This window comes from Hipposideros armiger, unplaced genomic scaffold (genome assembly GCF_001890085.2).
Source record: "Hipposideros armiger isolate ML-2016 unplaced genomic scaffold, ASM189008v1 scaffold_34, whole genome shotgun sequence".
Classification (NCBI taxonomy): Eukaryota; Metazoa; Chordata; class Mammalia; order Chiroptera; family Hipposideridae; genus Hipposideros; species Hipposideros armiger.
In genome coordinates, this window is record NW_017731384.1 from 2,609,569 (window position 1) to 2,622,393 (window position 12,825).

General features: G+C 42.4%; 1 protein-coding gene and 1 pseudogene across 4 annotated transcripts in view; one reads left to right on the top strand and one right to left on the bottom strand.

Moving 5' to 3' along the window:
- Positions 1 to 316: 316 nt before the first annotated feature.
- MILR1 (mast cell immunoglobulin like receptor 1) overlaps positions 317 to 12,825 on the top strand; it is a 20,206-nt gene continuing 7,697 nt past the window's right edge. For 3 of the 4 annotated variants that reach the window (XR_002123421.1, XM_019637629.1, XM_019637631.1), the window contains exons 1-4: positions 318 to 529; positions 5,053 to 5,328; positions 9,353 to 9,634; positions 10,587 to 10,697. Coding sequence is in view for 3 of the 4 variants with exons in the window: in XM_019637629.1 (XP_019493174.1) it covers positions 418 to 529; positions 5,053 to 5,328; positions 9,353 to 9,634; positions 10,587 to 10,697 (781 nt within the window). In the remaining variant the exon portion in view is untranslated. Of the gene's footprint in view, positions 530 to 5,052; positions 5,329 to 9,352; positions 9,635 to 10,586; positions 10,698 to 12,825 lie in introns of all 4 variants that reach the window. The other variant, XM_019637632.1, reaches the window with a different exon arrangement.
- LOC109380252 (60S ribosomal protein L17 pseudogene) lies at positions 11,463 to 12,017 on the bottom strand (annotated as a pseudogene).

The following is a 12,825-nucleotide window of genomic DNA, read 5'->3' on the forward strand; positions in this document are numbered from 1 at the left end:
TTTTTTTTTTTTTTTGCTATAGGCCGAATCCAGAGAGAGAGACGATCAGGTGGGTTTACACAAAGACAATGTAATAGTCCTATTTTTAACTTTCTTTGTCCCACTGTTCAACGGGCCATCCAGCCTGACGTAGCAGCAACTTGGCGCATCTCTCTCTTCTTAGGAAAACTCGCTGAGGAACACAGGTCGGTCATACCAACCAGTCCTATTGTGTCAAGCTTGTACAGACAACTGTGCCTCCCGTAATTTGTTCGAAAAGGAGGAAGTTCTCTAAATGACTCACCCCCATGGTGCCCCAGCGCCTCCTTTGCCCTCCTCTTAGATTTCATTCTGGAGACTGGGGGGCCCCTTGAACAGACTGCTCTTCAGGGCATTTTTCTTCTGTCACCTCGAAGGCTTGCGTCTCCAGACCAAACCATGATGTGGAAAAAGAGCTTTCTTGCGTTTCTTCTCTCTCTTTCAGCTCTAAAACCTGCACCGGCTTCTGGGAACAATACAGAAACAAACAAAAAGAACAACAAAGAAAAAAGTAAGTTTCATTTACTTTTCTCTTGTACTAAAACCATCTTCACCGAAACAGAAGATGGTCAGCTAGCAACATAATCATTCGCGAGGAAGTTTTTCTGTGCTTTTAGATGAACAACCAAAGAGTAAAGTCTTTTCCATTACATGCTGTTTAAAATGAAATGATTTTAGGGAGGGAGTTGAAGTATCTTTCTTGAGTTTCAGAGACAAAATATTGATGTTGTTTTTACATTGAAATGTTTCTTTCTTTCTCTGTTGTTTCTTAATTAGAAAATCCACACACGGTTGTTATAAAATAATTCAAGCAATGCTAAAAATATATTATTAGGAGGCAGTTTATCAGCATAAAGCTAAGCTAACCAGGGTTGTGGTCCTCACCCTGGTTCTACTGTTTGCCAGCTGGCAGCCTGAGTACATGAGGCAACCACTTGAAGCTTCATGTCTTTCCTCTGGGAAGTGAGGTTACTAAAAGCACCTACCTGAGACAGCTGTTGTGAGAACTAAGCGAGACAAGCCATGTCCCTCAGCACAGTACCTGATGTATGGTAAGCCATCAAGAAATGCTAGCCCAGGTTGTCAGTACATAAAATGTGAAATTTCTTTACACCCCCTCCAATCCCTCTCCCCTCTCCCCTTCCAGAAGCAAGAGCTATTAACAGTCATTTTCTATTCAATAGCCTGGTAAACAAACTCTTCTGTGGCTTGTCCTTTTTTCGTTTACAATAAATCACCAACATCTTTTTAAGTAGTAAATGTACATTTAGCTCTTTTCCCCAATAACTGCATGGCATTTCATGATATGAACTCAGCCATAATTCATTTAACCATCCCCTTACTGAGTGTTCCTTTTGTTTTGTAATATAAACAATGGTGAATAAACATCCTTGTACAAAACAAGCTTTGTGGATACATGAAAGTGTGAGAGCATCTCTGTAGGATGAGAGCCTAGAGGTAAAATTGCCAAGTCAAAGGGCATATCCATTTAAATTGTTACAGACAACTTACAGAATAAGTTGTCCTCCAGCTCACTGAACCTGTACCTGGTCACCAACAGTGACCACTCACACGAATGAGTGTGTTTCCCCATCCCTTTTCCAAGGGTGGATACAATCAGTTTTTTAATTTGTACCAATCTGATAAGCAAAAAATGATCTCAGTGTTTTAATTTGCAGTTGCCTCATCACTTGTACAGTTGAGCATCTTTTTCATGTTTCTTGACCACAGAAGCTCTAGCCTTCCCATGTAAAGGAAATTGAGGGATGGCTATCTGGTTGGAAAGGGAGGTAAGGGCTTGTCTGAAGCTGAGAAAATGTTGATTGTCCAGATCAAAGAGTGGAAAGGAGGTGGATGGCATTTTTGAGTGATCTGAACCCCTCCCTCCACCCAACCCATCCCGTGGCCCCAGCACTATTTAATGGCCTTCTCCATTTCTTCTTCTGGGAATTACCTATTCATATTATTTGCCCATTTATTTTTGTGTCTTTTCTTACTGACTTGCTGTTGGCTCATGTATGAATATATAAAAAGAATCCTTTGCTTTTATTTATGTTTTTTCCCCCTAGGCTGTCACTGATCTCAATTTTGCCATAGACAAGTTTAAAGTTTTAGGGAAGTCAATTTTTTTGATCTTTTCTTTATGGCTCCTATTTTGTGTGTCTTCCTTGTAAAACCTTTTCTTAGCAGGTGATATAAAAACATTTCTCTATATTCCACTTAATTCTTTGATAGTCTTACATTTTTACATTAGATTTTCTGATGAGGGTTAATTTTTCCTTTGGCACTTTTAAATAATCATTACAAACACACCAGCTATCAAAGACTACTGGGATTGGGGTGACCAGTTAGCTCAGTTGGTGAGAGCGTGGTGTTGATAACACCAAGGCTGCCCGGTTCTATCCCCGCATGGGCCACTATGAGCTGTGCCCTCCTTAAAAGAGTCAACTATGCTATTGTAGCATGAAAATAATGTGTAACCTATGACCATGGCTGTTCCCCAATAAAAAAATATAAATAAACAAACAAACAAGTTAATTAAGTAATTAAATAAAAGACTACTGGGATCATGTCTACAGGACTCAGACGCTGGTTTGGAGATACTTCCCATGGCCAAAAAAATGGAACAATAAAAATATTAATCTTAATGGATTGAAACACATGAACTGCATTTAAATCTAGGAGTTCACAAAGAAAAATAACAACAATAAAAGAAAAATATCTCACAATTATAAGATGCTAGAAAACCAATTCATTATTTTCAAAATTGGTTATGCATTTATTCTGCCTTTTCTATGCAAACTGTATGTTAGTGTAACCAAAGAGTTGACAAGGGCAAGTTTCTCTTCAGATAATAAATGAAGAAGAAATAATAGAATTAGTATGTCACCTTTTGTAACCTCCAATGTTATAATGCTTCCAAGTGATGAGTGTCAAACCCCACTAACAAACAAGAAGAGAGATAATTAGACATTACGTGCTTCTTAATGGAAAGACACACACTAACCCCTATGCTGCATCCTTGATAAATAAAAGCTAATTTGAATCAAGCCTCTGGACAAGGGACAGAAGAGAGTGGTAAAGGATACCATGGGAATGTGACCATCATAATCTAGACCATGGAGGGCCAGTCGAGTGGCTCAGTTAGTTAAGAGCTTGCTCAAGAGTGTGAGCTCTGAGCAACAGGGTTGTCAGTTCCATTCCCACATGGGCCAGTGAGCTGCGCCCAAGCTGAGCTGCTGCTGAGCTGCCTGCTGGTGAGAGCACATGCTCCTAACAAGGATACCTGTTCGCAATGGTAGGCTACGCCCACCTGCAACTAAGACTGAACTCGGCACCTTAAACTGAGCTCCCTCCGGGATGGCTCAGTGGATACAGCATGCGCGCTTAACAGCGAGGCTGCTGGTTCAATTCCCACAAGGGATGGTGGCTATGCCCACCCACAACTAATTGAACACAGCACCATAAGCTGAGCGGCACAACTGGACTTGGAGCTGAGCTTGCTGCACCCTCAACAACTAAGATTGAAGGACAACAACTTGGCTGTTCCTCTTCCCCAATTCCCCAATTAAAAAAAAAAAATCTAGACCATGGAAAACACTACAGAACAAACAATTCGCTATAAACTTCAGGGTGGGAAAAAGAGGTGGAAAGGTCTATAGATCTTAAAAGACATAAGAAACATATCAATTGCAACCTATATAATTTTATTAACCAATGTCACCCCAATAAATTTAATATAATAAAAGCTTTCTTCCATTACAAAGCACATGATCATGCAGCCAAAAATTGAAACGAAAAAAACCTATCAACTAATTACAATGGACCATTTTGAATCCCAGAAAAAAAAAAATCAGACAATTGGGGAAATTTTAACACTACCTAGATATTTGATAACATTTTTAAAATGTTAATTTTCAGGTGTGATAATGGTATTGTTTACAAGAGAGTGCTGATCTTTTAGAGGTGCAAACTATTAATGTACTCCAGCTAAAGACCACCAAAGATACAGGCATCGTTGAACAAAGTTAGGTTTGAGGAGAAAATGTATACCATGGAATGTCTCATCAAGAGGGCATTAGAAAGATCTGATGATAAGATTTGGACCTGTGTTAAGTGATTTGGAGGAAGAGTCAAAGCAGCAGGCTTTACTCTGGAATGGATTCTTCTAGGAAGTGGAAATCATGAGATGATTGGGTATTTTAATAATTCTTATCTAAAAGGCAAAAACAGAGCAAAGGAAAAGCTGTGACTGATAAAGAAGCAGCAGTCACTCAGATTAGTCAGTTTAGGGGGACATTTGGTCATTTTTGTGCTGTGGACAATGTTCATGTCTTTATCTGTGTTCAGACATGATTATGGAGTCGTCTTGTTTTTGTCTTGATCCAACAGGCTCACAGAGTGGCCTTGTCGGGTACTGGTGTTCTAGCTGTGAGTGACAGGTCAGTTTCTAGCAAGGTCAGTTCCCAACTGTCAGGAGCCGCTTTTCTCTTTCTCGATACTGAAATTTATGGATGAAATAACATGCGGTCTGGGGTTTGCTTTAAAATAATGGAAAGGGGTGGGGGCAGGTGAAACAGGATCGACCATGAGTTGGTAATTGTTGAAGCTGGGTGACAGGCCATAGGGGATCATGATACTCTCTTCTCAACTATGGTGTTTGAAAATTCTTATTTTCCAGAATAAGAAATTTAAAATAAATAATGGACAAAACAAGCCATTTGACATAATGTTTGGTCATAGAACTTGGAATTTTAATATTTCTAAATCAGCGTAGCCAGTATTTAGAGATCCCACTTCAGGCTCTCACTGGCAGAAGTAGCAAGCACAAAAGAGATGTGAAGGCCACCCACCTGTCAGTGGGAGGGGTGTCTGTAAGTGCTGGTCAGCCTGGCTGTGCAGGTAAGAAATGCCCCGCTTAGGGAGGAAGGTTCGCCAGGGACACTGTTGCCACCATCTTGACCCACAAAATGTGGCCAGACGACCACTGAGTTATTAACAAGTGACACTAACAAGAACTCTCTCTTGTGTTAGCTTGTTTTCCAGAATTCACTCATCCACATTTGGTCTCAAAAACGAACGTAGTCATGAAGGGTCAAAATGTATCTCTAATTTGTCCCAACCAGAACAAACTCCCACAGATCACCTATTCTTTGTTTTGGAATAATCGACACCTAGTAACCCAGAAAGGTGAACCCGCGATTTTTAACCTAAGCATCACAGGAATCCATGCGTTGGGGACCTACAAATGCAAAGCCCAAGTTCTCAACTGTTCAAAATACAGTCATCCGTTTAACTTCACATTTGTTGGTAAGTAGAGCACTCCTTACTTGGGGCCCTGAGATTTGTGGGACTCTTTTCCCATTCTGCAATGGGCAATCCACTCCCCTTGTGAGCATTCATTCAAGAGCCTGTAAAGTATGTCATTGAGATCTTTATTCTTAATAATTCCATTTCACTTTCTCCTCCAAAGACTTTTTGGCTATTCCACATAATAATAGGATGTTTGCCTTAGACAAAAAGTCTAATAGCAACAATCTGGAAAATTGTTGAGATCTTTTCTAGATGCTTTACTCTAGGATTCCCATCAGGTAGGCAAAAATGATTTTTCCTTTGAAGATTCCAGTAAGAAGTCTTAGCATCAGTGTTGGACCTTGTGGCAAGGGCCTTCTAAGCCCAGGTCTTGCCCACCTTCTTCCCTTTGCAGGGACCACCCACCAGGTGTCCCATCAGCATTTCCTGCCCAACCACGTTTTATAACTTCTGTATTTTTCTCTCCCATCTTCCCACCCAAAGACTCTCACAACCTAGCATTAATGGGCTCCTTTATGAAAGTGACCTTGGTAATGAACTCCTAGGAGAGGGCGAGAGGGCTTCCAGGTAGTACATGTACAGTGTACCTGGAGTCTTCTAAACATAGGCACCAGTGACTTACTGATCAAATCTTTGAGTGATACTCTAGGTCTATGCTCTCCAGTATGATAGCCACTAGCCACATGTGGCTATTCAAATTAAAATTAGATGAAGTAAAAAATTCAGTTCCTCAGTCTCAGTCGTCACTTTTCAAGTGCTTAGTAGCCACAGGTGACTGGTGTATTAGATAACAGAGACAAAGAACATTTCCATCATTACAGAAAGTTCTATTGGACGCCTCTGCTCTAGGTCAATGGTTCTTAGCTTTTTAGGTTATAACTGTTTTAACAATCTAATGATAGAGATGGATACTTTCCCTAAGAAATACTCATGAGACTCTAGATGTGAATTGCTGCACAAGGCTTTAGGGGATGCTATGGGCTCTGGATTAGAACCCATTTTACGACAATATTGAACACAAACTGAATAAAAGCCAGAATTGCAAAAGAAATGTGAAGAAGGGGGTGGGAGAAAACCCCTGCAAACGTGGGATGTAGTGGATTCGTTAAGGGCAGTACCCTGACTGATAATGTTCTCAAGTGCTCAGACTCCCACTGGATTGGGCAGCCTGGTATTGCAGAAAGTACAATAAAATGGGCATCAGGAGACGTGTGTACCACAACTTTCTGTGCAACTTTGGATATACCATTTACATATACCTTAGATATATCGCTAGTCCTCAATTATTAAAATATGAATTGATGTCACCCTGACATTATCTAATTTTAGCTCTGGATGAGAATCTCGGTTCATGGTGGGCAGAAGGGGGTGTGGAGGGCAGGCACTTACTTAGCAGGGAAAACATCTGATTGCCCGTCAAATCACTGAGTTTCGATGTGAGAAAAGATGGCAAGACTCACCACTGGTGTGGGTTTCTTCCCTTTGGGTAACAGGGGCCTACGCTCCTACAATGAAGAAGCTCCACCTTAGATGATTCATAAACTTGATAGCTGAAGTCTTAAATCAACTGGTCTTCATTTCCTGGCCTTCTGTCCCACAGATATGTATAAAATCTTCCCATATCCTGCCTTCCAAGTAAATGCACAAGTTTCCTGCCATAAAACTGTATCATCTTCATTTAGGTCAGATTAATAGATAACTATTGAGTGCCTACCCTGTGCAAGTCATTGAGTTGGGTACTGCCGGGGTTTTAATGATGCCTAAGACACGATCTTGTCCCCAACCCAGTCGGGGATATGAGCCATGAACACAAATTCATTAATCACTGATTCACTCCTAAAATGTTTAATGGCATCTCAGATGGGCCAAGCCCTGGATATACATTACTTCCTGCCCTAGTGGAACTTACAGTCTCGTTGGGGAAACACAAAACCCAAGTAGCCGAACAAATAAATTCAGAACCACAAACTGTGTTGATTGTTATAAAGAAAAAGAAACTGACATGGTGATGGAGAGAAGCAGTGGATGGGAGGTTGGGAGGGATCTCCTTAGGGTAGAGATAGGAAAGGCCTTTCAAAGGGGGTGACATTTAAGTAGAGCCCAGAAGGATGAGCATGAGTTAGCTACGTGAAGAGACAGGGAAAGAGGGCTTTAATTAAGGGACAAAAGCCTATGCAGGGGCTCCAACTTGGGAAAGAAATTAGCTGGTTGGGAAAGCCCATATGGCTGGAGGTCAGATGAGGGATGTGTGACTCCAGGTGAGATTGGCCTATGACCCAATTTATCACCTTGAGAGAGAATTCAATCTAAGTGGGTCAGGGCCACAGTCGATCATGTTGGGGATTGGTTGGGAGGCTCTTGCAGTCATCCAGGAGGCAAAAAAAGGTGGGGATGGACAGATGTGGGTGGATTCAAGATATATTTTGGAGGAAGAAACAACAGGAATTGCTAGATGATGAGACTTGGAATCAGAGGCAGCGAAGTTGAGGAAGAAATCAAGAATGACTTCCAGATGTCTAATGTGATCAGCTGATGAGGCACGGTGCCATTTAGTGAGATGGGCAAAAGCGAAATCATGGGGCCGTGGGGAGCTGCTCGATGGGTATAAAGTTCAGGTTATGCAAGATGAATAAATTCTAGAGATCTACTGGACAGTGTCGTGCATACAGTTAATAATATTGTATTGTGCTCTTAAAAATTTAAGAAGGTGGAGCTCATGTTAACTGCTCTAACCACAATAAAATGAACGAATGAATACATTTTTTAAAAGAATAGGATTTTAATATGAGTATGTTTATTTACCTACGGATCGATTTATTAACTAGCAGATTAACTAGAGTGCAGTTTCAAACAGGTTATGTTCGAGGTGACTACGAGACATCCAAGTAGATCATGTAAGGAGAGGTGGAAAAGAAATGCTAAAAGGATGAGACGAAGGGCTAGAGGAGGAGGAGGAGAGGGGAGCACTTCCCTCTGGGGGATTTAGGGAAGGTCTTACGAGGAAGGTGGCAGCTGACTGAGCCTTAAAGGATTCCATGAATTTTTATAAAATATATCTGATTTATTGCATAGGAGCAACTCCTTTACCCTGATCACTGTGATGCTATAAATGCCCTTTACTCGTCCTGTTACAAACTCGCAGGAAAGTTTACGCCTTTCTAATCAATGTAGATATCAACCCTTGGTCCCGTTTGACTCATTCCTATCTCAGAGAGGAGTCCATGCTCTCTGCTTCCTCATAAATGTTTCAACGCCTTCTTCCTGAAAATTGTAGGAGGTAGATTTTCGTTCCACAGGAATAAGGTCCTATTGGTGCTATTCCCGGACAAAGCTGCTCTCTGAGGCCACCATCACTAGGTGCCGCTCTGTTGAAGATGCGGCCATAACGATTCTTACTGAGGGAAGGAGTGGGGCAAGGAGACTCTAAATTATTTTCTTTGATTTTATTTATACTTTGGTCCCTGCATTTTATTGTTTCTGTGCCAAATTAATATTGTAAAAAAACAACAACAATCCACTTGGAGGTTGGCCCTGGCTCTGCCATTGACTAGCTGTGAACTTGGGAGAGTTTCTTAACCTCTGTGAATCACAACTGGCTCATCTTGTGGAATGGGCGTGACACTGTCCACCTTGCAGTACTTTTGTGAAGTGAAAGAGGGGATGTGGGTAGCAGGCCCGGACCATGATCAATACTCAACAACTATCTTTCCTTTCCTACAATGCTGTTTTATTAATGCATTGTATAATAAATCATATAGCTGGATTCTCCAAATAGGGTATGACTTGATAAGAGCCTATCAGACGCACACATTTCCTGTCGAGAAGTTCCCTTTAATCTATTTATCAGGGTTACTTCCTGTTTAGACCTTTCCCACAGGGCTGCAAGCTTCTTGACTTCTCAAGAAGGGCATCCTTCATCTTTGGGTCCACAACCGGGAATAGAGCAGGGGTTTGATCCATGTTTGTGACTGAGCGAGTACACCCAATCTACCTTTCCCTGTAACGTGTTTCGTTTTTCTAGACCCAGTGACCACGCCAGTGCTGAACGTTAATGTCGTTCAAACGAAAACAGACCGATATATAACACTACACTGCATCTCGTTCAATGGCTCTCTGCCCATCAATTATACTTTCTTTGAAAAAAACACCTCTGTGTCACCAGTTATTTCCAAGGATGTAAGGGAGCCTGCTGAATTTAATTTAACCAGGAACACTGGAGAAGTGGAAGAGTATAGATGTGAAGCTAAAAACAGATTGCCTAACCATGCAAAATACAGTCAACCCGTCCCCATATTCTCAACAGGTAAGGGCTACCTGAGCTTTTCCCATAGGGTCTGGATTTGCTTCTAGAAACTTCTTCCGCCTGTCCACTTCCCACTTTGGCCAACTGCTTCCAAGTACCTTTCCTTTGGTATGGTCCACACAAACTCTGATGGGGTTGCTTTCCGCAAAAAACAAACAAACAAACAAACAAACAAACAAACACCTAAATGCTGGGGCAGGAAGGGACCTTGTTTTAAGACTTCCTGTCTTGACCTTCACTGCCCAGGTTCTAAGTAATCACATTAGAATTTGCATTTCTCTTGGAGCTGCAAGGTCTCTTGATTTTCTTTTGCTTTTCGTTGTTTTTAAGTGACTCCTAACACCCGTGCCTGCCCGCATGGCTCGTTATTGCCCCACTGCTAATGCTTGGTGAATCTAGACTTCCAGGACCACCCTTAGCTTGGGGCAAAAGGGGCACCAAGGAGGAGTCCAGGGGGCCATGGGGATATGTCCAGCTAGGCCTACATCCCTACTTTCCTACACCACACTCTGGGTACCTGGATCTGAATTCTCTACCCAATCAGATCAGAATCCACCTCACAGGGCTCACGTAAGTTTCTTTCCCAGCTCATCTTCCCAAGGGTAGACCACAGTGAGGATGTGAGAATTCCTGGACCCTTGTCAAGGTTGCTGCTTATGGAGGGTGTGAATGGCATTTGGACATGCAGGCTGGAGGGTCCACATGCATGGGAGGCCCCTAAGGGTGTAGCTCAGAGCCCGGGTGCGAAGAGGGCGAGGCTGGAGCTGGGGCTGGCTCTCCCCATGCTGCCTGCTGTCAAGAGTTACAAGTGTCCATAACAGTATTGGTACTGGGTGCACAGGACATCGGTTCCCTTGGGAGACAGTGCGATTGCCCTTTCCGGAACACTTCACATTCAACAATATTGAAAAAGAAAGCTGTATGGTGACCAGTGAATGCTGTCTTCTTCCAGGTGGAGACGGCTGTCGTTTCTGCCTGTGGTTACTGCTTCCGGGGTTATTATTGGTGCTAATCATAATCATCCTAATTCTGGCATTTTGGATACTACCAAAGCACAAAGCAAGTAAGTTCTTCAGGAGCTTTACCATTGTTTTCCATGGGTTTTGGATACAGACAGCCGGGGAGAGGGTGAGGAAGAAGGGAAAGGGGAGTCAGAAATGGATATGAAGAAAATGAAAGAGAAGGAAATTCTGCAAAAGGGTTAATGAAATAGACTTGATGCATGATTCACATGCAGGATAGTTCCGGTTTCTCTGGTAAGAGCTTTTCTTATTTAGATTGCTCATAGGTACGTGATCTATGCAGTCACACAGGACTCCGTGCCAAGAAGCGCCCCACACTTGATTTAATGTTTTGTTGTCACTGTTCTGAAATTCTTAATACATTGTTTGGGTTTTTGTAACTCTTTCTAAAATTACTTTTTAAATTGTGGTAAAATATATATAACAATAAAATGTGCCACCTTAACCACTGCTAAGTATACAGTTGAGCAGCATTAAGTACATTCTCATTGTTGTGCAACCGTCACCACCATCCACCCACAGAACTGTTCTCATCTTGCAAAACTGAAACTCTGTGCCCATTAAACACTAACTCATCATTCATTTCCCCTCTTTCCAGCCCCTGGCAGCCACCATTCTACTTCCTGTCTCTGAATTTGTCTACTCTAGGGACCTCCTAATAGTGGAATCATACAGCATTTGTCCTTCTGTAACCAGCTTATTTCTCTTAGCATAATGTCCTCAAGGTTCATCCATTTTAAGCATGTGTCAGAATTTCCTTCTTTTTTTTTGCTTTTACTTTTATTAGCATTTATTTGATGTTGAATTTACTCCCGGGCCATAAGTGTTTGTTTCTTCAGTTTCTTCTGGGAGATCTTTTTCTTCTGTGCAACCTCCTCTTCTGGTTTAGGAACAATTTGTTCCTTTTCAGTTAGGATCATCTCAGTGTGGCAGGGAGAGCTCATGTAGGGGTTGATCCGTCCGTGAGCTCTGTAAGTTCTGTGCCGCATCTTGGGAGCTTTAGTTACTTGGATGTGCTCTATGACTAGAGAGTCTACATCTAAACCCTTAAGTTCAGCATTACTCTCTGCATTTTTAAGCATGTGCAATAAAAATTCTGCACTCTTTTTGGGCCACCGACCCTGCGTCCAACCCCACTGTTCGGCCTGGGCACACCTCCCAACTCCACCATTGTAACGACGGAAGGGCACACATTGTTTTTGTAATGTGACATCCTTTAGATATTTGGTGGCTTTTCGGATATGCATACCCTTGATGGCCTGGGCAGTTTCACGAGTGTTCTTAAAATGAACCCGTAGATTCGAACCTCTCGATTTACATGATTTTGTGGGGTTCTCTGGGTCAAGAGAATAGCAAACCATTTTGAGAGGTCATCTCAGGCTGCTTTTGGGAAGAGCTCCTTCATTTTTAAATCTGAAGAATATTTCATTATAGATAGATACATAGATACAGATATACACACTTTGTTTATCCATTCATCCATCAATGGACTCTCGGGTTACTTCTGCCTTTGGACTATTGTGACCAGTGTGCTATGAACATGGGTATACAAATCTTAAGAATTTTTTAACAAGAGGCACCGCATTTTTACTTTGCACTGAGCCCTGCAAATGATGTAGCGGGTCCTGACTGCCAGCTCAGCAAAGGCAACGGCTTTGCCTTGTATTTTTCAGGCTGGTTCGGCCACTCGGAGGGCGCTCAGTACATGATGATAAGCCAGAGCGTCCTTCCTCCCTGCCTCTCCTTAGCAAGCCCGTTACTGCTTTTCACTCTTCACATCTTATGACCATCTCTACCTAAGGTTTCAAAATGGCCTTTTCATTTGGCACACAAGTATGGAAGAACATCAAGATTTGCACGACGAGCTGGCCGAGTGGCTCAGTTGGTTAAGAGCTCACCCAAGAGTGTGAGTTCTGAGTAACAGCGGTTCGATGCCCCGCCCGAGCTGAGCTGCTGCTGAGCTGCCAACAGGTGGCAGGACAGCTTAGTTAAAATTAAAAAAAAAAAGATTTGCATGAAAGACATTTTGTGTCTCAGACTTGGCACCCACAAATGAGCTGAGGGGCACTGGGCAGGCTCCTTTGCCTGCCTGAGCCTCAGCATTCTGACCTGTAGAATGGGGCTGCAGGCATTAAGTCTCACAACGGGGCAGGGGGGTGGGGCGGCAGG